This window comes from Pimephales promelas, chromosome 20 (assembly GCF_988280905.1).
Source record: "Pimephales promelas chromosome 20, fPimPro1.hap1.1, whole genome shotgun sequence".
Classification (NCBI taxonomy): Eukaryota; Metazoa; Chordata; class Actinopteri; order Cypriniformes; family Leuciscidae; genus Pimephales; species Pimephales promelas.
In genome coordinates, this window is record NC_142788.1 from 21,690,354 (window position 1) to 21,712,516 (window position 22,163).

The 22,163-nt window shown below is 38.5% G+C and overlaps 2 protein-coding genes across 9 annotated transcripts in view; one reads left to right on the forward strand and one right to left on the reverse strand.

The window, feature by feature from the left end:
- kmt2d (lysine (K)-specific methyltransferase 2D) overlaps positions 1-3,155 on the forward strand; it is a 32,268-nt gene extending 29,113 nt beyond the window's left edge. For all 7 annotated transcript variants that reach the window (XM_039652815.2, XM_039652816.2, XM_089124696.1 and 4 more), the window contains exons 52-54: positions 19-92; positions 174-282; positions 374-3,155. In XM_039652815.2, coding sequence (XP_039508749.2) covers positions 19-92; positions 174-282; positions 374-466 — 276 coding nt within the window. In that variant the 3' untranslated portion in view covers positions 467-3,155. The remainder of the gene's footprint in view (positions 1-18; positions 93-173; positions 283-373) is intronic.
- A 1,475-nt stretch (positions 3,156-4,630) lies between these two features.
- acvr1ba (activin A receptor type 1Ba) lies at positions 4,631-19,815 on the reverse strand. Of its 2 annotated transcripts, none has more exons than XM_039651834.2 (9): positions 19,623-19,815; positions 9,780-10,022; positions 8,761-9,006; positions 8,453-8,683; positions 8,134-8,301; positions 7,871-8,027; positions 7,623-7,747; positions 6,706-6,836; positions 4,631-6,375 (listed from the first exon to the last, which is right to left on the reverse strand). In XM_039651834.2, the coding sequence occupies exons 1-9, from the start codon at positions 19,711-19,713 to the stop codon at positions 6,250-6,252; spliced, it is 1,518 nt and encodes a 505-aa protein (XP_039507768.1). In that variant the 5' UTR covers positions 19,714-19,815; the 3' UTR covers positions 4,631-6,249. The 2 variants fall into 2 exon arrangements, with proteins under 2 accessions (XP_039507768.1, XP_088980823.1); XM_089124697.1 differs by lacking the exon at positions 19,623-19,815 and adding an exon at positions 17,673-17,810.
- Positions 19,816-22,163: the final 2,348 nt, after the last annotated feature.

The following is a 22,163-nucleotide window of genomic DNA, read 5'->3' on the forward strand; positions in this document are numbered from 1 at the left end:
TTGGTTTTTTTCTATCAGAACCGCGGGATCTACATGTTTCGCATCAATAACGAGCATGTGATTGATGCCACCTTAACTGGCGGTCCTGCCCGGTAAGATCAAACTTCCTGTGCTGTTCTTGCAATACGAATGTTTGGTTTGGGTCATAGTTTATGATCTCTTTGTCTTCCTAGTTATGTCAATCATTCTTGTGCACCCAACTGTGTCGCGGAAGTTGTGACATTTGATAAAGAGGACAAGATCATCATCATTTCTAGTCGCAGGATCCCGAAGGGTGAAGAGGTAGGTTCGAGTTACATTTTTCACTTGGCAGTGCTCTCATCGCTGTTACCCGGTATAATCCATTGTATTCTCCTCTCTAAATCTGTTTTAGCTGACGTATGACTATCAGTTTGACTTCGAGGATGATCAGCACAAGATCCCCTGCCATTGTGGAGCCTGGAATTGCAGAAAGTGGATGAACTAACAGGGACAGAGGAGGAGTCCGACCCGTCTTTGCTCCCTGGTGCCAGAACACTCCTGCGCCAAAGCCTGTTATATTCTTACTATCCAGTTAATAAGCTGCTCTGAATCGAGGAAGGAAAGTTCACTCTCAGTCACCCGAAAGACAAGACTTTGTTATTCACAACAAGAGCCAAAGCTTTTGAAGAGTAAACTTTTGAAGACGCAACCTTTTACAGATGAGCTTGAAGGTATTGGACCTGCTTGAATCTTCATGTCGATTAAAAAAATTCACCTCTGCCAAAAGCACTTCCACTGTTTCCTCCTACAATAAGCTGACTCTGGCTACAACTGATCCCTTTGACATCTACCAAAACAACTGAAGCTATAGCATATCAATACACTTAGAACTAGCACTCAGTGAAGATGTTTGATTAAAGCCATGTAAGTTCTCAAAAATGAACTAGTACAATTTAGCTTGGACCTATCCTTTCCGCTACCATCCTTTCCATCACCCCAGACGAACGCTCTCCCATCAAATCATCAACGAAAATCGTGGACCTTGGCAAGACAATCCTGGAGTGGCTCTGCTTAGAACTGTGATGAGATGCTATTGACCTGTGGCTCGAGAGGCACGAGATAGTTTTATTATATTGATTTAAAAGGTGGGTTTATTTCACCCAGTCTACCTCATTGAGTTTGTGGGACGTCACTGCTTTGTATTAAACTGTTAAAGTGCTACTGTGGAAAGGGGAAGGCAGGAATGTGTCCATGGCAATTGCCTTCTCGGGTAAGCAGGGAAACTTAAGCAGCAGGTTTGCTCCTCTCTATATTTTGTTTTCGGATGATTACAATAGTGAGCCAGTGCAACTCTTTTTGATTTGATTACACAAATGAGATACAGTATATGACTTACAATATGATGATGCATTACTTAGAGCAATCAAAACTCAAACGGGTGTCTCGCAGGCCACCTTTTCCCGATTGTAGATATCATGTAGCTGCGTCGGCACGTGCAGATCATGTTTTTAGTGTTGAAGCGCTCATCAGGATCCTCTCACATTCTTAACGATGGAGCAAATAATGAGAAAGGGCCACAGTGCGGATCCACGTTGATGCAATTTGAAAGATTATAGGGCAAATAAAACTAGTGATGCAAGACTGCCACTGCATTTTCCCATCTTGAATCCTTACATCCTGCCTTCAGTAGATCTTCATTCGGATCTCATCACTCCAACCAGGACCCTTAGGTGTGTAAGCCTCTTCCCTTCTGTGATAGTGGACTGTTGTAAACTTACTGTAGTGAGTCTTTCTCTGCCTGCTGACGGCCGGTTGTATCTAATCTATGTATCGTGGTTTGATAGTGGTAGCACAGTCTACAGGCTTGACGCAGTGATGGAGGAAGACTTAAAAAGGGCATTTCTATTTTCTTTTATATTAAAGTAATTTAAAAGTTAAAAACAGTTAAATTTCAAAGAAGGGAGTTGAACAAAGTCTCCACATAGCCCATGCTACTTTGTTCCTTTCTCCCCTGACGTATGACCTCACGTTAAGAATAAATGCAAAATGTATAAACTGTACATAATAGGGGTCTAAACTCTTTATCCAGACCCTTTTTAATCAAATTCAAAATTGTAGAGAAATAAAAATCATGAAAAAAAGCAACCACTGGATATCATTTTATCAGAAAACTAAATGTGTATATATCTATAAATATATGTAAAATGGCAAACTAAGTAATATCTTTATGTATATGAACCAGAGTGTTTTTGCATTTAACTTTTTTTTCTATCTGTTTTTTTTTCCTACAAGACCATATACATATTAAAAGGTGTGATGTTTCTCTTGTCTTCACCAATGAAATTTGGAAGAGTGGTTGCGGTGAATGAGACAAACGTTTAAGATGGGATTCATGCAAAGTTCTTTATTGAAATAGATTTTTTTTTTTAAAGAAACAGCAGTAAAATGGTGCATAGCATTTGTGTATTTATGTAATATTGTTCACGTATATTTCTTTTATTTATGCTACTGCTTGTGAATTACTGATCACTGTCCTTGAATCAGTGACAGTTTAATTAGTATATTCAGTAAATGGAAAATCTTGAAGCTCCCAAGATGATACTGTTTTTGATTCGTGTCCTATTGTTTTCCCCCCGTAGAAGTGAATGTTTTATGACTTCCGAAAAGGCTGCATAGTCGTAGAAAGGTATGACTTCATTAATCGAAAATATCTCCATTAACTACATGTGAATTGCACTCAGCATTTTTTTTATTTTATTTATACATCCTCCGAACTAGCATTTCTTCTTTTAAGGGTAGTCTGGTATTAAAGACGCTCACTGGATTTTAGCCTGAGTAACTCTTGCCACCCCTCCCCCCTTTTGTTCTTTTGAAATCTCTTAATTTAAGCTCTATACACGTTGTAATTAATTAAATAAATAGATCCTGATTTTGGTTTTCAACCTGATCTACTTTCTAAAAAAGATGCTGCAACTGTACAGCAGAGCTACTTTTAGGGATGATGAATAAAATGGTAATTTTTATTGTATGTGGCATGTTTTGTATGGATATAATTTTGAATTGTACATATTTTTTGACGTCAGAGGTTGCATCTCTTTATATACAGCTGTCCCCTTCCCTCCCAGCCCTCCATTTATTTCTTTGTCTCTGCTTTATTTCTTGTAAAGAAAAATAAAATGCATTTTAAATATAAATGTTGTCAAATTTGAAGCTTTACAAACTACCTTTGCATAGCCTCTTTTAAAGGCTGTTATATATTCTAAATTAAGTTATTGGAAAGAGTCAATGAAACAGAAATAAGAAAAAGGATTTATTATTGTATATCATTTATGTACATTATATTAACTAACCCACAAGTGTATTTGTTTTTAACATGTTTAAAACACACATACACATCTTAGGATCAAGAACTCATATGCATCTGACGTAAAGCATTGTCTACCAAGTCTTAAGTATTATTATCAAGACTAAAATGGACAAACATGTCAGGGAATTTAGACTAACTGCCTCTACAAAACAGAAGTGATTACTGTTTTAAAGGGACAGTTCACTTTGAAATTAATTTTTGATGTGTTTTAGCTTACCTCAAGGGCATCCAAGAGGTGTCTTTGTTTCCACAGTAATTTCAATTTTGACATTTCGGTCGAACCGTTGTTGTCTGTCAGTAGGGGTACACCTCTTAGAGCATGCACAGAGAAGTCAAAATTAAACATGATTTAATGACTGTAAGTACACACTGATGGCCTAAGACACGAAACAAGCGGTTTGTGTGAGAAAACGAACAGTATTTATATAGTTTTTACCTCTTGTTAACAGCTATGTCGAACTGATCTATGTCGAACTGATCTGAATCAGATGTCCGACTGAACCGAACTGAACCGTTCAAAGTCCAACGTTACACCGGAAGTGATCTCTTGCGCGTCCACATCACGCATTGTTTACACAGAGATTTCGGAAGTTTTACCTTTTACTAAACATATTTAGATATATCGAAATGGTATTCCATTGCGATTTACCGTATATCTAAATTTGTTTAGTGAAAGGTAAAACTTCCGAAATCTCCGTGTAAACAATGCGTGATGTAGAGAGATCACTTCCGGCGTAACGTCTGGAGACGGTTCAGTTGGACATAGATTCAGATCAGTTCGACGGCTGTTAAGAAGAGGTAAAAATTATATAAATACTGTTCGTTTTCTCTCACAAACTTAGGCCATCTTAGGTGTCTTAGGCCATCAGTGTGTACTTAAATTCACGAGTCATTAAATCATGTTTAATTTTGACTTCTCTGTGCATGCTCTTTGAGGTGGACCTCCCTAAACCTGCATCATATGACTGACAGACAACACTGGTTTGACCGAAAAATGTCAAAATTGAAAATACTGTGGAAACAAAGACACCTACATCTTGGATGCCATTGAGGTAAGCTAAAACATATCAACAATTAATTTCAAAGTCAACAATCCCTTTGAACGAGTGTCATTCAGAATCATCCAAATGCCTTTCCTCAAGTCTTAAGTACAAGTTAAAGTACGTTTTACAATAAACAACTGCAAAATCCAAGTTGTGAGAAAAAGCAAGCACAATATAAATAGTGGAACAATTAGCCTTTACATTTCTACAGACAGAATTCCCAGTGTATCCCAGTGTAGAGCACCATGGTATAACAAAATTCAGTCATAATTTTATTTTAGACATTCTCAATGCCACCCAACTCAACTGAATCATGCTCCTGTCAAACATATTCTAGCTACACAGAGCTGATTCATATATGACCTTGAAAGTAAAAAATGCATAAGTCAAACAGAAATGGACTGTAATAGAGCCTGCAATAGATTTCCAATGTTACACATAATACAGGACCCTTGTTCTCATCCAGCCATTCTAAAAGCATTTCAGACCATTAATGCCAAAGCTAATCTAATCATTTTTCGCACCTACTGTTATACTTATCCCATGGATTCCAGTTAACCATTCAGAACATCTGCAGGTTTTTGACTGTGATCAAGACATTGGTGCAAGTTAATAAAGGATGGAAGAAGTAGTGAAGTTGGCTTTCTAGGGATGTGCTAGTGATACAATGTCACCATGTTCAATATTTGGTCTTGGCAAACCCTAACTGTAAATATGAGAAGGAAATGTTTAGTTGTACTTTAAATTAAACTGAATGACAACTCTTCAATTCAAGGCAAAGCAGAGAAATATAAATGTTATAATGCAGGCAAATAGAGATGCATTGTTTTACATGTGTGTTACTGTTTTCTGAAGTGGTACCAACTACTAAATCCCCAAAAGAACACGGACTGCAAACAAATAACAACAGTGCATGCCAACATCCCAGAATAATAGGAATACAACATACTAAACGATTCCGTTGAAATAACAGTTGGATTTTAACATACAAGTGGTAATGGCTTTCCTTATGACAAAAATCGCTCAATTTCTCAAAATGCGGTCGGATAACAATACAAAACATGTGCAATCATTCAATGCATTCAGCAATCACAACACTAATTTTATTAACCCAGTTAAATAAAACCTAAAAACATACACACACTCTCCCTGTGAAACTTTAAAAGCAAATGAACCCAAAACCACATTGGTGGTTCTGACGTTTAACAAACGCAGCCTGAAGAAAGATAAATAGGCTGATTTTTACATGAGTAAATGATCTGCACTCCTTCATTTCTTCCACAGGAACAAAAAACTGCAATCCCACTTGGTCACACGGTCGCAGTGTGTCCGTTTTGCTACACTTAGCTTTGTACATGAATTGCTAGTCATAACAGGAGGAGACAGTGTTATCCACGTTTTTTTTTTTTTCACATTCTCACAACAGCAGTAGAGCACTATATATAATGGTAGATTGACGCTGAAATATGACATATGGTGTATTAGTGAATGAGGTTGAACAAATCACATCTAAACACATTCTTTCAAGAAGTCCATTTTGGACAAAAGTGGTGAAAAAAACAAATGATAAAATTAAAATGCCTGTCAGTTCAATTGTCATTCCTGCCAAAAAAAACCTAAAAAAATTCAACAACCGTAGGTCCATGGACGGAGGTTGCGCTGATATCAGCAGTTCGAGGCTCATCCATGATTGGGAACGTTGGAAAATGGAAAAGGGCTGGGATGTACTCAGACTCAGTAGTTTCGTCTTAGATGGTGAGGTAGGCCTCGTCACAACTTTAAAAGGTTGAAAAAGGGGCTAAAACTGGCAGGCTGCTTTTGGCGTAAGTCTTTATTCGCTTGTTCGTCTCTGCGGGGATCTGCAGTGTCCCATGCGTTTCAGATCTTAACGTCTTCTTGGACGCTGAGTTGCGAGAGAGTCTTCTTTATCCGCAGAGCCGTAAGCCGTGCCGCTCCGTTGGCATACCAACACTCCCGCATGATCTTTCCCATCACTCTCAGTGCCTGTGGAGAGAAAACACAAATCAAAATGAGTTTTCCAGGCTCTCTCACAAATATGTCTTGTGAATCACAGCTGATTTTAATTAAAAGGCTGTATTTTTACACGGAACAGTCTCAAGATGGCACGTGTGAAGCATATTGCACTCAAAAATGGCTTTTCAAATTGGCAAGCATGTTTGTGGTGAATGCTGCACCATTATTTGAGAATTTGTTACTTATTATGGTCTACTATTATCATCATTTACTAAAAGTCAAGTATTGACAACAAATGGTTGGTCAATTACTGCAAATGTCAAGTAGATGACCTTTTATATAAGTGGGATTGCTTTATACCTCGTAGCTCTGCCACCAGTTGGGCACATTGGGCCGTAGTCTCTGGTCACAAACCACCTTCCTCATCTCTTCTATGGAGGGATCAGAGGGCACCAGATCATAGTAGGGAAGCTGGTAATCTTCATGGATGCCTGAGAAGATGGTCAAAATGTGAGCTCTGTTAGCGTTGAATTGCTCAATACATCTATATCATTTAGCCTTACTGATCATGTGTAACAAAATATTTCAGAAGTCCCAGTCCCAAGGGGAAAAAACATTGCATTTTAACTGCAATATCATACATTTTTAATCTGTAAATAGAAAATATAGTGCCTTACAAAGCCAAATCATTTGTAGATGCATTGGATAAAAGACCAATATAAACTCAATAATTAAAAAAAATGTAGGCCTATAAATCCCACACATGCTTTAATACGAAAGTTTATTAGCAATGTTTTAGTCAATTGACCTTCCAAATATTAAATCTCTAACTGAGATTAAAAAAAAAATCCATCTCTAAAGGTGCTACTATCAATAAGCAAGTGGTTATGCGGTTATGCTCACCAAGGATGCATTTATTTGATCCAAAATTATACAAATGCAGAAATATTGTGAAATATTATTAAAATCTGAAATAGCATTTCTATTTGAATGTATTTTAAAAAGTAATTTATCCAAGCCATTACTTCAGTCTTCAGTATCACACGATCCTTCAGAATCTAATATGCCGGTTTGTGACTCAAAAAAAAAACCATTTTATTTATTTATGTCATTGAAAAACCCATAATGACAGACCACTATTCAGGCACTGAAGGGAGACATGACCCCCAGAGCTCTATGGCACCTACAGCCTGTTAAAGCTCTGATTTAAATGACTTTTGTTAAGATACTGTAGGTGGATGATTAGTCAGGCACTTTGCAAGCTTCTTGTTCCTCACCTCCAGCATTACACCGTCGCGCAATCTCCCAGTATACCAGTCCCAAAGCGTAGATATCAGCACACTTGAAAGAATCAAAATGCTTCATGTTGATCGTTTCATCTAATACCTCTGGAGCCATATATCTAAAGGGCAAAAAAAAAAAAAAAAAAAACATCAAGTAATGCTAAAGGTACATCTTCATGGTTAAATTTACATATAAGCAGCTGTTAACAGTATTTAGTAACAGTGCCTGGCAGTAGATTTACCTTTTAGTGCCAACCCTCTGATTGGGGGCGATGTCTATAGTATCAGTGATGGACTCGTGCCGTACAGCGAGCCCCAGATCTGCTATGGCACAAGTACCATTCTTTTTCACCAGGATGTTTTTAGATTTCAGGTCACGATGTGCAATGCCTGGTTTCCCTGTGGGAGGAGACCATCTTGGTTTAGTTCGGTTTTGGGAGTACAGGATTTGAGAGATATTCAAGCTCGTATAACCGATGCATCAAATGTATCCATTCATAATTACCCTGCGTTCCCAAGATCTCCATGTGCAGATGTGCCAAGCCACTGGCTGCTGAGAGTGACAACTTAATCATCCCCTCGATAGTGACGGAGTAGTGGTTGAGATAGTCAAATAATGAGCCATGTTCATGGTAGTCTGACACCAGCCACAACTGTGTCCATGTGCCATTGTCTAAGAAAGTCAAAGTAAAGAGATTTAAGGGTTGGAACAAATCACTCTCTTAAATATTTGATCAATTTTTAATGTATATACATATATTATTAAAATGATTATAGATAGATGATAGATAATACTGTAGATGGATAGAGTGAGTACATCTTACCTTTATTATCAGCAGCAATGAAGCCTAAGATGTTCTCATGGCGGAGCATGATGGTCTGATAAATCTCAGCCTCGCGGAACCAAGAGCGCTCCTCTCTGGATGAGAAGATCTTCACAGCCACATCCCCTCCTCTCCATCTCCCCCTCCATACTTCCCCAAAGCGACCTTTACCTATGATCTCCTGCAATACAATTGTCCTGGCCACTGTCCTCTGAACAAACAAGGGCAGACCTGCAATGAGAAAACACATTAGCACATGAACAAAACACTTGTCAGATAGGCTGGAGAAGGATAAAGATGCAGCTTACCAGATCCTGAACCCGAGGTGGACAGATCGAAGATGAGATCCTGTAAGGTCTTGTCTTTGGCCAAGTACAGATGATCACATGACGGATCCTCAACGTCGAGTCGCTGCCGGTGGTTATAGTTCCGTTGGTGGTACTGGAAAACGAGCACTCCAACGATGAGCAGCAAGCAAAAGAGGAAGACTGGGCCTGCTATCACTGCCACCAGCTCTACTGGACCCCAACTTCCCCCTTTACCTTCAGGAATCCCTGAAAGAGACGAGGAAATGCGCATTACAGGCTGGACCTGTAGGGATGAACTGATATTAAGATTCTGTACGATACTGAAAGAGATACGAAACAAATGGCCAATATTAAAACCAACTAAAATCAACAGTTTTAAATACTACAAGTTTATGTAGACATCATAAAATTATAATACAGTATGAAAAATGTAAATGCATTTGGACATTTGCTAAATATCACATTTAGAGATTAACTGCAACAGTGAATATTAGAGATGTAGGTAAATGTATACACAATTACACATCCTATATTGAGCAGCATAAAAACTTTAATTTTGGAAGTTAACTAAAAATTATGTATAACATTATGTACTCTCTCAATGTTCATGAAAGTAACCTCTCACCAAAGATGCAATAAAAAAAACTACAGCAAACCGGCAATATTGTGAAATATGAATAAATTAAAATAATAATAATAATATTTGAGTATATTTTGACATAATTTTTTCCTCTGATGGCAAAGCTGAATTTTCAGCAGCCATTACTCCAGTGTCACATGATCCTTCAGAAATCATTCAAACATGTGGTTTCATATTTCTGTAGAAACCATAATACATTTTTTTCAGGATTCTTTGATGAATAGAACTTTTAAAAGAACAGCATTTATTTGAAATACTAATCTTTTGTAATATTATACAGTCACTTTTGATCAACTAAATGCATTCTTGCTGAATAAAAATAAATATTTTACTGAGTCCAAACGTTTGAACAGTAGTATATTTTAGCCTGTACTCTTACCGTTGGGAATCTGGAGGTTGATGCTGTTGCAGAAGTCTGTATAGCAGCAGTGAATGTTGAGCAGGCCTTTGGCACTCAGGCAGTAGACGGGCTGTCCAGGGGGAACCAGGCTGACCCGAGGGAGGCAGATCCGTACTTGCTGCTCCTCCTGACCATTGATGTGGGACGTAGAGGTCATGCAGGCCCCATCAGTCTCGCACACATATCCAGTGTTCTCACATGCCGTGCAATTACACTTGAGAGCTAGAGAGTTAGAGAGAGATTAACGATTAAAATATGACTCTAAATAACTGCAATGTGTGTTTGTTGTAATGTCAGATCATTAATGAGGATTGAGGATGCATTCAATTCTTCCTTCAGCGGATGCTTTAAGTGAACTGTGCAAACTCAAAATATCCTCCAGAGGGCAAGCAAGACCAATTTAAGGAAAGGAAAACACTGCATGCAGTGCTTCTGCTTGACTTGCCTTACTCAGAGTTAAGTTCGCAACTAAACTACATAACATGAAACTGAATCCGCCACTGCAGATGAACCCAAACAGACTGTGTACAGCAGGAGCTGGCATTTGGACCCCCCACTGCAGCACCTTTATATCAGCAGAACATATTTACAGACCGTTTTGCTTTATTGAACGGTCATAGAAACAAATAATGAGCAAGATGATTAGATTTGTGTATATATAATGGACCATTCTACAGAACTGGTTCAAAGTCAGAGTTGGAAACGTCTTGAATTTTTTTTTCTTCTATTCAATCTTTTTTTTTTGTATGTATGCAAATTGTGTAATATCCAATATACACTTATTTCTAGTAATTGTGCAGTTAATTATCATATTGTATTTTCAGAAAGTTTTTCCTCTCCCCAAATTTGTCACTACCGAAACACAATAATAACTAATTTAATAAGGCGGTTTATTTTTACCTATTACTATTTTGCTTGTTTACATCTACCTTGTAAATTTATATTTTTGCCATTAAAAAAATGTTAATCAGTTCACAGGTTAATCAATAACAATTTTAACAATATTTCAAGTGTGGTTTATACAATTTGTTGCATTTTGTATCCAATCTTTCTTTGAAATCAGTATGATGATTAGCATAATGCCTTTTACAAAGTTCATTAGTTTGAATATACATTGAACCAAACACTATAATAACATCTTAGTTGATAATTCAATATACTTTATTATATCCCATGTTTTGGTCGTAACAGCACATTTTCGGCGCACAAAACTTATAAATGATATAAATGAAAAAAAAGGCAATATAATTTTCAAGTTGAAATTTAGGGGTTAGGGATCAGCCACCTCCCAATTTAAAGTACCTAATAATTGGTGATTTTTAATATATATACATATATTAAGCTTACTTAGATCCTTCTATTATATCTTGAAAAGCATGTTTAAGAGCTTCTATTATCTATCTATTTTGTTCATCAACCAGCTCGGCAAGGTTAAGAGCCGATGATCAAAATATCATCCAATTAAAATATTACTAACTAGAGACCACTTGTTTACATCCAATAATTTTAAATCAATCAGAAATAATCCAATCCGATTCTTACACATTAAAGGACATGATGTCACCACATGCGACCCAGTGCTACGTGTTTTTTTCTCGTCAAAAGAGCTACGTTGCCCATTATAGTTCGGTACAGGCATCAAATGCCGCCTACGGTATTTGCAACAGAGGAATTCTACACATTTGTCATAATGTCATCACATGTGCGCACATATAACAAGCACATTTAGCCCAGCACACACAGGCAGCATTGTTTTCAATGTTCAGCAAGTTACGTCACAAAAAAAGTTTTTTTTTTTTTTTGTATCTTTAGGTTGGGTCTTAAAAATGCCATCGAACGAACGGGACTAAATGTACCATTTTCTTCTTTTTTTGTTGGTCCGGACCAAAAGAACCAAACTACAAATGTGAACACACCCAAAGACTACGATATAGTACCATTTTTGTTTTCATTAGCAACAACAACATGATCTTAAAAGCCTGTCTCTTCAGCAAGTCAGACAAACTAAGACGCAGGATATAATGACTGCTGGTACACAGACTGCCGAGGGTGACCGAGGTCATGACACGAGGGGTGGCATTCACACTTCACCGGCGCCCCTGATTTTATCCGAGCCACACACAATGGCAAGCCACTTAAGACAAATTGCAGTGGTTTTAAAATAACATGACTTCAGAAGCTTGACGGCTGATCACAACAGGGCCCACCGAGGGACAAACAGCACTTTAAAGCCCAGACTTTTCTGGGCGTCCCTGTCAAGAATGTTCTATTCTAATCCTCTCATTTCAATGCTTTTCTTTTCACCTTTCCCACATGTTCAGGCCTCTGTATACCTTGTACTCCTACTGTCACTCATCTCACTCCAGAAACACTTAATTAATCTGACTCACTACCCTTCCTCCTACAGTTTTTCATACACAGGTTTTATTGCACAACTCATGACATGCAAGTGGCTGAACCACACCCTTCTGAACAAGTGTCAACTTCACTTTTTCACCATGTGTATGTGTGGGGAGGGGCGTATGTGTCAAGTGTCATAGAGCAAGAGAGGGAGTGCGAGAGTGTGTTTGTGTACTCTTTGTAAATCTTATAAAGGCTGTGATCTAACAGACACCGAAGCGCACTGCCAGTAACCGTTAGTGGAGCGGATCCAAGTCAACTGAAGTTCACATGCACAAAGAATTTCCTGCAGATTACATGGAGGTAACCAGGCCCTGATAACAGGAGAAAAACAACCCGGTGCCATAATAACCCTCTAATGGAGCACACACGATATCATTAAATCACGGGGCAGCAAATAGAATGACCGTAATTGCCTCATAGTGTCTTGCTAAAGGGTTCTGAGAAAACACAGTGTAGTTATCACTTTAAATCACAATCAGGATAACTATACTTACAGCTGAAGGGTGTCTTTTTAATGTTAAAAAATGTTCCAAGCTATGTTCATTTAACAGCACCACAGGCAAAATTTTGATTAGGAGTAAAGTCACAAGACGTAAACAATGAGCATTAACGTGAAAAAAAAAAAAAAAACACTAACCTTTTCTGTGTAATGTTAGATCCAATTTTACAATTTTGTGGTCATGGCAACAAAATACTGTATACCCTAAACGCAAGTTAACAGAAGACTTAATGCAAGTGCTTTTAATTAAATAAAAGCTTTTAATTTCTGCTTTGAAATTCTCTTAAAAACAGTCCCATTCACTTCAATTGAAAGAGCTTCACCATAAGTTGAATTTGTTGTGGTAAACATTATGCCGTAAATATAATATGCAGAGACAAGTAACAATTTGTAAGCTGATTTACCTCCCGAAAAAAATGTTTAGACTGTTGTGCTTGTGCCATTTGAGCATCCTAACCAATCTGACTCAACCAATACTATGATTTGATGGAGCGGCCATCTGTTTTTTCGACCGATGGAAGATGATATTTTCATCAATAATAACTTTGTCGACAACATACTACACAAAATAATGTACTATGACAATCCATGTGCAAATTCATGTACTTTAAGAATAATTTCACTGAATGCTTGGGTGTGGTTAAATATACAACTTAAATGTACCTTGTATGTAATTTTAAAACAAAAAGTCTTCCAGTGAAAAACTGATGATGTATGCTGGACTTCTTTAGTCAGCTTAAACCCTGCCCCTCAAAAATGTACCGCAAAATCCAATAAATTACATATAGCCCCCACCCTATATTTTTATTTTGCACTCTGATATGACGGAACAATTCAGAAGAAAATATCTGTCACTATTTCCGGTTCACCACAAGGAAATGTTTTTAGTAATAGTACCTTACACAACAACCAAATTTCATCAACTTTTGAAATCTGACATATTAGGGAGGCCTGTTTTCACCTTAGAGTAAAAAATAAGTCACATTGTGAGATATAAAGTCATAATCATGAGAATTAAGCCTTTTTTAACTGCATTTCTTGTTATTGCAACTTCAAATCTCACAATTGTGACTAACTTACTAAACACCAAATCTCTTGCACCTCAGAAACCTGAAACTTTTCACTCAATTCCTGCAATACGGTCTGCAAAACTTCAGACCAATCAAAGTTTATGCAAAGCCAGTTGACAGAACGGCTCCAAACCTGCGGAAAGGGAGTGCGAGCGGTTCAAGCCAAGCGAGGTCTTGTGTGTGCATAATTGGTGGCCTTACACTGGCTCTTTGTGTGGAGATTAAGGGGACATGAGGAGGGATTGGGCGGGCTGTGTCTGGACAAAGGATGGGAGTGGGCTGTGCGGTGGAGGATGGGGCAGTTACTGTTAGAGTGGCTGGGGACTCCCCTGACATGTTTTTAAGAGCTGCCGTTGAAACAGATACGCCAGGACAGAACACAGAGAGGTAACAGAGGGCGACTTACAGAATCCCCAGCTGTGATGGGATTTCGGCTGAGAGACTAGCTACGACAGACCTTAAAACCCTAGTCTAGACTTGGCTTAACCCAACAGAAAGAGGGGAATTCAGTAAAGGACAACATCAAAACCTCACTGCCAGTGTGAAGTTCCTATCATTCCATTCTTGTTTAGACAGGAAATAAAAACCATTGCGGCAAGACGTGAATGAAATCGTTGCCATTAACAGTGTGCTTGGTTGATCAGAGCCTGGCTCATGGAAAGTCTTTAGTCAACGGTGAAGCCACAAACAACGTCACATTACTGGTACGGTGACTAAATCCTTCACTATGGAACAAAAATTTCACAACCTCTGCTTCAAGAGTACCGACTTTCCACGTTGGGGTCAAAGCGAGAATTAAGAGCTCACAGGGTTTGTGGTTTAAACACTCAGACGCAAATATTGCCCCCCACGACACAAGCAGTCCTCTCATATCTATTACAAATGGACGGCCTTGAGCGGTGCTTGTCTCTCTTTGGAGGCATTATCTCTTGCTTCACCTCCTCTGGATAATGAAAGCCCATCATCCTCCTCTTCTAGCAGGATGCCAGGGGCTACTGAGAGCGGGCAGACTGAGAGAGTGCAGTTACCCAAGATGCATAGAGCTGAAATGAGATCCATTGAGCACCCAGACAGGGAGCTGATTAAGACATGCCGACGCCACCAGACAGAGCGCGCACACACACACACACACACACACACACACTCACACAGACATGCACAGCGAACTACACTCACAAAATCAATGCAGTGAAAGGAAGGGGAGCTTCTTTAGAACTCTCATGGTCAAATTACTCATCTGGTCCAGAGGAACGAATGTCTGTCCCTTTCTCTTTCACAAGCCAGCAGCCTAAAACCATTTCATGCGACAAAATAATGCAGTTCTTCTGACAAATATTCGAAGGAGTGCATTCGTTTTAAATAAGTACACTAGAGTAAGATTTTGTCTGTTTTTGAAAGAAGTCTTAGGCCGTGTGTCCACCAAAGCGTTTTTATTCCGTTGAGACGTTTCGTTGCTATGATACAGAATACCCGCAGCACAGTTTACTTGAAAGTGATTTCGCAGATAATTTGTTTCATACTAAAAAAATATTTTCCATCCATTTTGTTCGGTTAACTCTGTTGGTTGATGTCGTTGTACAGAAAGAATGTTGTGACAGTGTGGTTTAGTCCCGTCCCTCCTCCGCTGTGATTGGACAGCTGGGTAAAAAGTGAACGTGATGAACGTGATAAGCGTTTTAACATTTTGAACATTTTTCAACTCTCGATAACCATGAAAAAACGCCGGGCGCTCGGCACTTCAGCGTGAAAAAAAAAACATTCAGCGCCTCATTACGCTCATGGTGTTTAAAAAACGCGGCGCTCACCTTTGAAAACAATTGAAAACGTACGCCAGGCGCGTGGAAAAACGCTTTGCTGGACACCAAGGCTGCATTTATTTAATCAGAAATGTATTTAATCAGTCCTTTGGATGAGACGTAGACGTTAAACCTGACTCTCTGTGGTCCTGACTCTCTGTGGTCATTAAAAAAAATCCCAGGATGTCTTTTGAAAGAGTAGGGGTGTAACCCCGGCATCCTGGCCAAATTTTCCCAGTGGCCTCTGTCCATCATGGCCTCCTAATCATCCCCATATATACCAATTGGCTTCATCACTGTCTCCTCTCCACCAGTAAGCTGGTGTGTGGTGAGCGTTCTGGCCCACTATGGCAGCCGTCGCATCATCCAGGTGGATGCTGCACACTGGTGGTGGTTGAGGAGATTCCCCTCTCTATGTAAAGCACTTTGAGTGCCGAGAAGAGCGCTATATAAATGTAATGAATTATTATTATTACTATTAAATATAGTAAAACAGTAATATTACCATTACAATTTAAAATATAGCAGCCAACTCCAGTCTTCAGTGTCACACGATCCTTCAGAAATCATTGTAATATGCTGATTTGTAGTCTTCTATGCTGCCTAATATTGTTGAGGAAACAGTGACACTTTTTTTCTGGATTCTTTGAAGAATATACAGTTCTAAAGAAAAGTATTTATTTAAAAATAGAACATTATATGTAATTTCTGACACTTCTGATCAATTGAATGCAGGACTAGTAATAACAAGTAATAATATCTTCTTTTTTTACTTAAACTTTTGGATGGGTTAGCATAGTTTGGAATTGGATAGTCAATACACAGTTTATATGCCATACATTAACAGTTAATTGTTGGTTTATTCTTTACACAAAACTATCGTAAAATATATAGTGCACAAGTCACCTAAGTAAAATACGGTGCTTTTTTGAGAACTTGACAGACAAGGTCAGAAATTGTTGAGCTTCCTTGTAAAAAAAAAAAAAGAAAAGTCTACTATTTTGTCTGATGGAAAAATGAATGCTCTACAGGTTTAGAATGACATGAGGGTGAGGAAACAATGACACAATTATCCCTTTAAGCTTATAATACAAATAACCCTTATTTTTAAGAAAATGATGAAAGATAAAAAAAATTGTAGTACCAAGGGGAAAAAAAGTCAATCAAATGTACTATTTCTAAACAAGCACTGTAATGTAGGTCACACAAAGGTCTCTCTCGATGTAATCAGCACTGCCCGCCGGCCATTCGGGTCATTAGCAAGGTCATTAATGAAGCGGAGACTAGCTTCAGTCGGCTGTGACCGTGGACTCAACCCCACTAGCTGGCTTCCCCAGACACACACTCCCCATGAACCCACATATCTTTTTTTGCTACACTTTCTGTACTCTGATCTTATATACAAGCACACACATGCAAAATATAGCTTGATGTGCTCTCTTTCATTTCCATAACAGCCCTCTCACAGCACCTGGAGGCCTCCTGTGATACGGGCTTCAAACGTCTGCTCCTTCCGGCTCAAACACAAATTCAGGGCCTTTGTGGTTCAGAACATCTATTATATTTTTATACATTAAAAAACACTTAAAATAGCGAAAGTAGTTTATTTGTTATAGAGAATTAACTCACTTTTTCCACTTTGGCACTGCAGTTACCAGGAGTGGGAATACATTAATGATCATTTCTTGTAAGCAAGTGAGTCACTCATAAAAATGTTCGAATGGCTTAATTCATCATTCCTGGAGCGTTTTTCACCAAACGTAAAAGTGGAGGAGCTAGGACTTGGAGCATGTTTAATACTTAAGTTTGGTCTGTGTGAAGGGAAAAGAAAAATGTGGGAGAGAATGAAAGATGATGAAAGCGACGCACCCTGCCTCACGGCTGTCTGCCTAACTCACAGTGCCCATATCACATTGCCGTTGTTTTCTCACACAGGCCTGCGAGAAGCGTCACACGGACATCTAGAAACTCGAAGACTTGCGACAAGCCCGTTTATCAAAAACAAACAAAAAACAGCATGCTTACTGAGAAACTAGGCAGTCATCATACAAGTGCGGAGCTATAGAGCCCCCGGGTTTCAACAGCACTATGGTGGAATAATTACCATAACACGGCTGGAGTCGCCAATCTGTTTAATTTCCACTAGTCTGTGTCCAACTACCGGCAGCTGTGCAAATCCATCACTGGCAGCCCGAAGGCGCCTCTCGCGCTACAATCCGCTCAGTGTAGAGTCTGACATTGAGGCGACCCTGTCAGACGTACTACAGGTGGGATCTGTCTGTTTAGCATTTTCTTTCAAGTCCTATTGAAGCATTTGGCAGCATTTTGTGCAACACAACCATTTGTGAACAGTGGGAGCGATGCTTCTTGTAAAAAGATGAGTCACCAATTAGAGATCACAGATTGCTTAACTTTTTTTTAATTTGTAGATGAAAATTGCCCCTGCTGTGATGCATTTCATTACAGTCTTCCTTGATATGTCTTGAGCACAGCAAATCACAAGACAGCAATCTTTCAATTTTTAAACACTTTAAAATGCATTAGTATTCTAGTTATGATCACCATACAAAAAGGTTTCCAAGTGTTCATGCCATTTTGTTGGCTTCTCAGCATACTATGAAGAGCATCACACTGATTCACAGTTTTGTCGTTCCAGAAAATCTCACCAGTGCATAAACAGTTATCGTGCTGTGCCATGCAACCACAGACATGTTTATTTGTGCTGTGGATGTAACCACCATCAGTTTGGCCATACAAAAGAAAGGCAGACTCCCTTGACAGGCCACTGAATAGGGCTCATTGCCCACATTTCCATTACAAAGGACCAGACTCCAAATCTGACTTCAGTCTGAACTTGCTGAACGACCAGCTTCCCATCGTACTCTACGACAAAATTGTACTTGCCAGGGGTTATAAAGCACAAATTTAGTTTTCTAAAACCAGTACAATTTGTGAATAAATTAAGAAATGGTCCAAATTGTCAATATTTTAGGCCTTATGGCTCGGTAGTCATGGGGTCAATCAGGACTGTTTCACCAGTTGAAATACACAATGCTGATTAACGTTAAGAAATGCCACCAGACTGTTTTGTAAACAGGGTATACAGCAAACGATGCACTAACAACATTTATGATATAATCTAACACATAACTACAAACAAGGCCCGTCATTTTAAAACGAATCACTGGAATTCATGTTGTGCTACATGTCACAACTAGCAATGGGAAGTTAGATTCATTCCTGTGAATCGGTACTTTTGAACATTCCTCTGAACTGAAAAGTTCTCTTTGTGATTGAAACTGTAAAATTAAAGTCATAGAAACGTCATTCATCTAACCAACACCACATGACACTAATAAAAAAATGTAAGTTCACACTTACAAAATCATATAGAATAAATGTTATGAGGGGGAAGAAGATTCGAATTAAGAGCACGATTCATTTTCGAATAATGAGAACGCTCGTCTAAAGAAAAGAAGCGAGGTTACGTTAGGTAACCGATTCGTTTTGCCATAAGCGTAATAGTATAGTATTTTAACACGCAAGGTAAATATGCATTTAATTTAATTAATTTGTAATGGACAGCTGGCCTGTATTTAAACAGAGGCTGGTTGAGTCAGTGTGTATAGTGTAGTATATATATATATATATATATATATATATATAGGCTATATATATAGGCTATATATATAGGCTATATATATAGGCTATATTCTAGGCTATATTACAGAGAGAGAGACGCCTATTTAGACCTCTATACCACGAGTGTATTTTGTTAAATTAACAAGGGACAGCAAAACATACTTGCGAGGTTATATCTTATACGAACCTCTTAAATGATACAATTACAAGTCACGCGCATTAGAATTTTTAAAATTAGTTCAATATAAGGAATGATTTATGCTTCTGATGACTGGTTTACAGCGCCATGATGAGCGCCAGGCTGCCCCGTCCAGCACAGCACAGCCTGGCTACACTCTCTCCACACACCAGCAGCCTATCAAATAAATAAATACACACAGAGAGGTGACACACACACAAGCACCCGACTCACCATCGCCGACCGCTATTAATCCACATAGGGCGAGAAGCGCTACAGCAGTTCGTCGTGGAAGCATGACTGCAAGATTCCCATCTCTTAGCATTAATGCATTCGTTTTGCGTGATATTGACAAGCGAGCGAACGAGACTTACAACACAACCACAAACCAACCAACCATACACCGCCTGCCAGGCTCGGAGACAATAGTGGGTTAAAGGGGTGTGCCTAGTTTTAAAGGGGAGGGCTACACGCCTGGGCTCCTTTGTTGTGGTGGTCTCTTTACAAGGACTCATTTGTGAATTGGCCTGATGGTCCTGTCTGTAGTTAAGGTCTCATCAGGATTGTTTTTGATTGATTCTATGTCGCATTTTATGTTTAAGTCATTTAACTTGTGGCTTTAACATGGATGACATTTAGGCAATTATTGATTTTTTTAAAGCCACTGTGATAAAACGGTTTACAAAACAAGAGAAAAGGTTTATGTAAGGAATTAATCTGTTCAGCCTACTAAACTTTGTAATACTTGAGTAAAATTAGATAAAAATGACAAAACATCCTTTAACAGCTGTGTGACTTGAATTGGGAAATGGCCAACATAAAATATAGACACAATCACTTTAATAACATAAAAACTCTTAGAATCATTGTTAAAATATAATATTAAAAAAATAAAAAATAAAATAAACCAAAAATGTAAAAAGTTAAATGGGGACAGTTCAAATTTAAATGAATAAAAAAAAAAATAGTAAAAAATGGCAGGTACAATTGTATACATGTTTTGTTTCATGTTTCAAGAATTAGTTAACATAAAATATTTGTACTTTATTTACTTTACTTTATTTGATTCAAACTTTCTAATGGAAAAATTACACCCAGGTCTTGGGAATATTTCATGTAATTGTCTTTTAAAAGTAATATAATGTCCTCTTCACAAATATTCATTATCAGAGAATATATATATATATATAATATATATATATAAAATTGTGTGATGTGTGTGAAAGCTGAAAGTTTTGCAGGTCAAGTCTTTGTTGTGGTCCAGCAGGAGGTGGTCGCCATTCTCCAGAGTCTCAGCATTAACAATATGACTCAGGAGCCAAAGTTACCTTTGTGAGTACGTACATTGTGCGATGTGTGTGATCCAAAGGAGCTTACAGAGCCCCTGTGAGCAGCATTCAGGACTTCCACAAAACCACAGTACGGGTTAAGCTTTAGAGACCCCAGACCCTCAATAAAAAATCACTGATTGAAAAAAAAAAAACATTAACAAAGTCCTCGACTTATGAAATAGGAAACTGTCTTCAGGGATAGAAGTCAAACATAATCCTATGAGCGTTCTTGCTTCTGCCAGGACCTCAGGATGTTTACTTCCTCTAAATAGCAGGGCAGATGGGAACTTGTGATTTTAATTTTGAGGAATAAAGAGACATTTGATGCACTCACTATTTGTCCTCTTAATGGCCACATGACACGAGGAGTCTCGGTTAGTGCATTAAGCCGTATGGGTACATAAAGAATGATGTACAAGATCTAATCTTATTACACTGAAATTCCTTTCAAGTTGCTCTCAATGCAAAGGTCAAATACAAAGCATTTAGAGTTGCGGCCTGCAGACTTAAACCTCTATTGTTACCATTAACCTCTTTTCTTTCGCTATTAGTAATCTGGTCCCTGACTGTCTATTGTCTGTAAAGTGGGGTCATATCTTTCAATTATCAATCGACATATTTCAGCTGGGCGTTCGTATCCGATTTTTCCAAACAAAGACTGTGTTTTCCAGACATTCTGTGTAAAAATGTCACAGCTGATAGAAGGGCACCATTTCAGAGGAGTCTGGCCTACCAGAGCAGGGCATTGATACTCCACTCTGTGCTCTGTTAAAAATAACCCTCTCTCCATTTGACCGGACAGGTCGAGTTGGGGGAATTATCTCCAGCAAAGCCCCCTCTCTGTACTCCTCCACAGATGGATATAGCGAGGGTACAGATATAGATAAACAGGCAGACAGAAATCAATGTCCATCCTCTCACTCCGCCATACAGTCTGACACAAGACAAACACGACACGCCAAAGGGGAAACTTTGGTTTGGGGAAAAAGCCGAGATAAACATCTTATAAATATCCATCAGTCAGTGGAGCATCTGCTCTTTTGGCCTCCTCTGCGTGTTAGTGTGCATAGGAAGGGATTTATATTAAAGACACTCTCATTTCTGTGAATAAGATACGTGAGATATCTATTTTTGACGGGGTAAATATAGGTCCGTCTGAAACATGATCGTGAAGGATGCTTTCAGTATTGTATCCGTGAAATGTTGTTCAACAACACTGAGGTGTGTCTTGGTTGCTCCCGAGGGGTATCAGGTCCTTTGGCGTCTCTTGTGACTAACAACGATTCTAACAATTGCAAGATTTCGTGGCTTTTAAGACAGGATACACATTGTTTATGGTTTAAAAGAATTGGATTGAGACAAAAGGAAATAGATCCCGTATATCCTTTTGGGCTACTGAAGTGACGTTGTATTCATTAACCAGATCAGGTTGTGGCACAGTTTG

Bases quoted from the DNA above. Each gene is read 5' to 3' on its own strand.
- acvr1ba (XM_039651834.2), bottom strand. From the start codon at position 19,713: ATGCTAAGAGATGGGAATCTTGCAGTCATGCTTCCACGACGAACTGCT. The intron at 8,028-8,133 runs GTAATTATGAAT...CTCCTCCCACAG, and splicing joins GGAGATCTTGGGAACGCAGG to GGAAACCAGGCATTGCACAT. The intron at 6,837-7,622 runs GTGAGGAACAAG...CCATCTTCTCAG, and splicing joins GCGACGGTGTAATGCTGGAG to GCATCCATGAAGATTACCAG.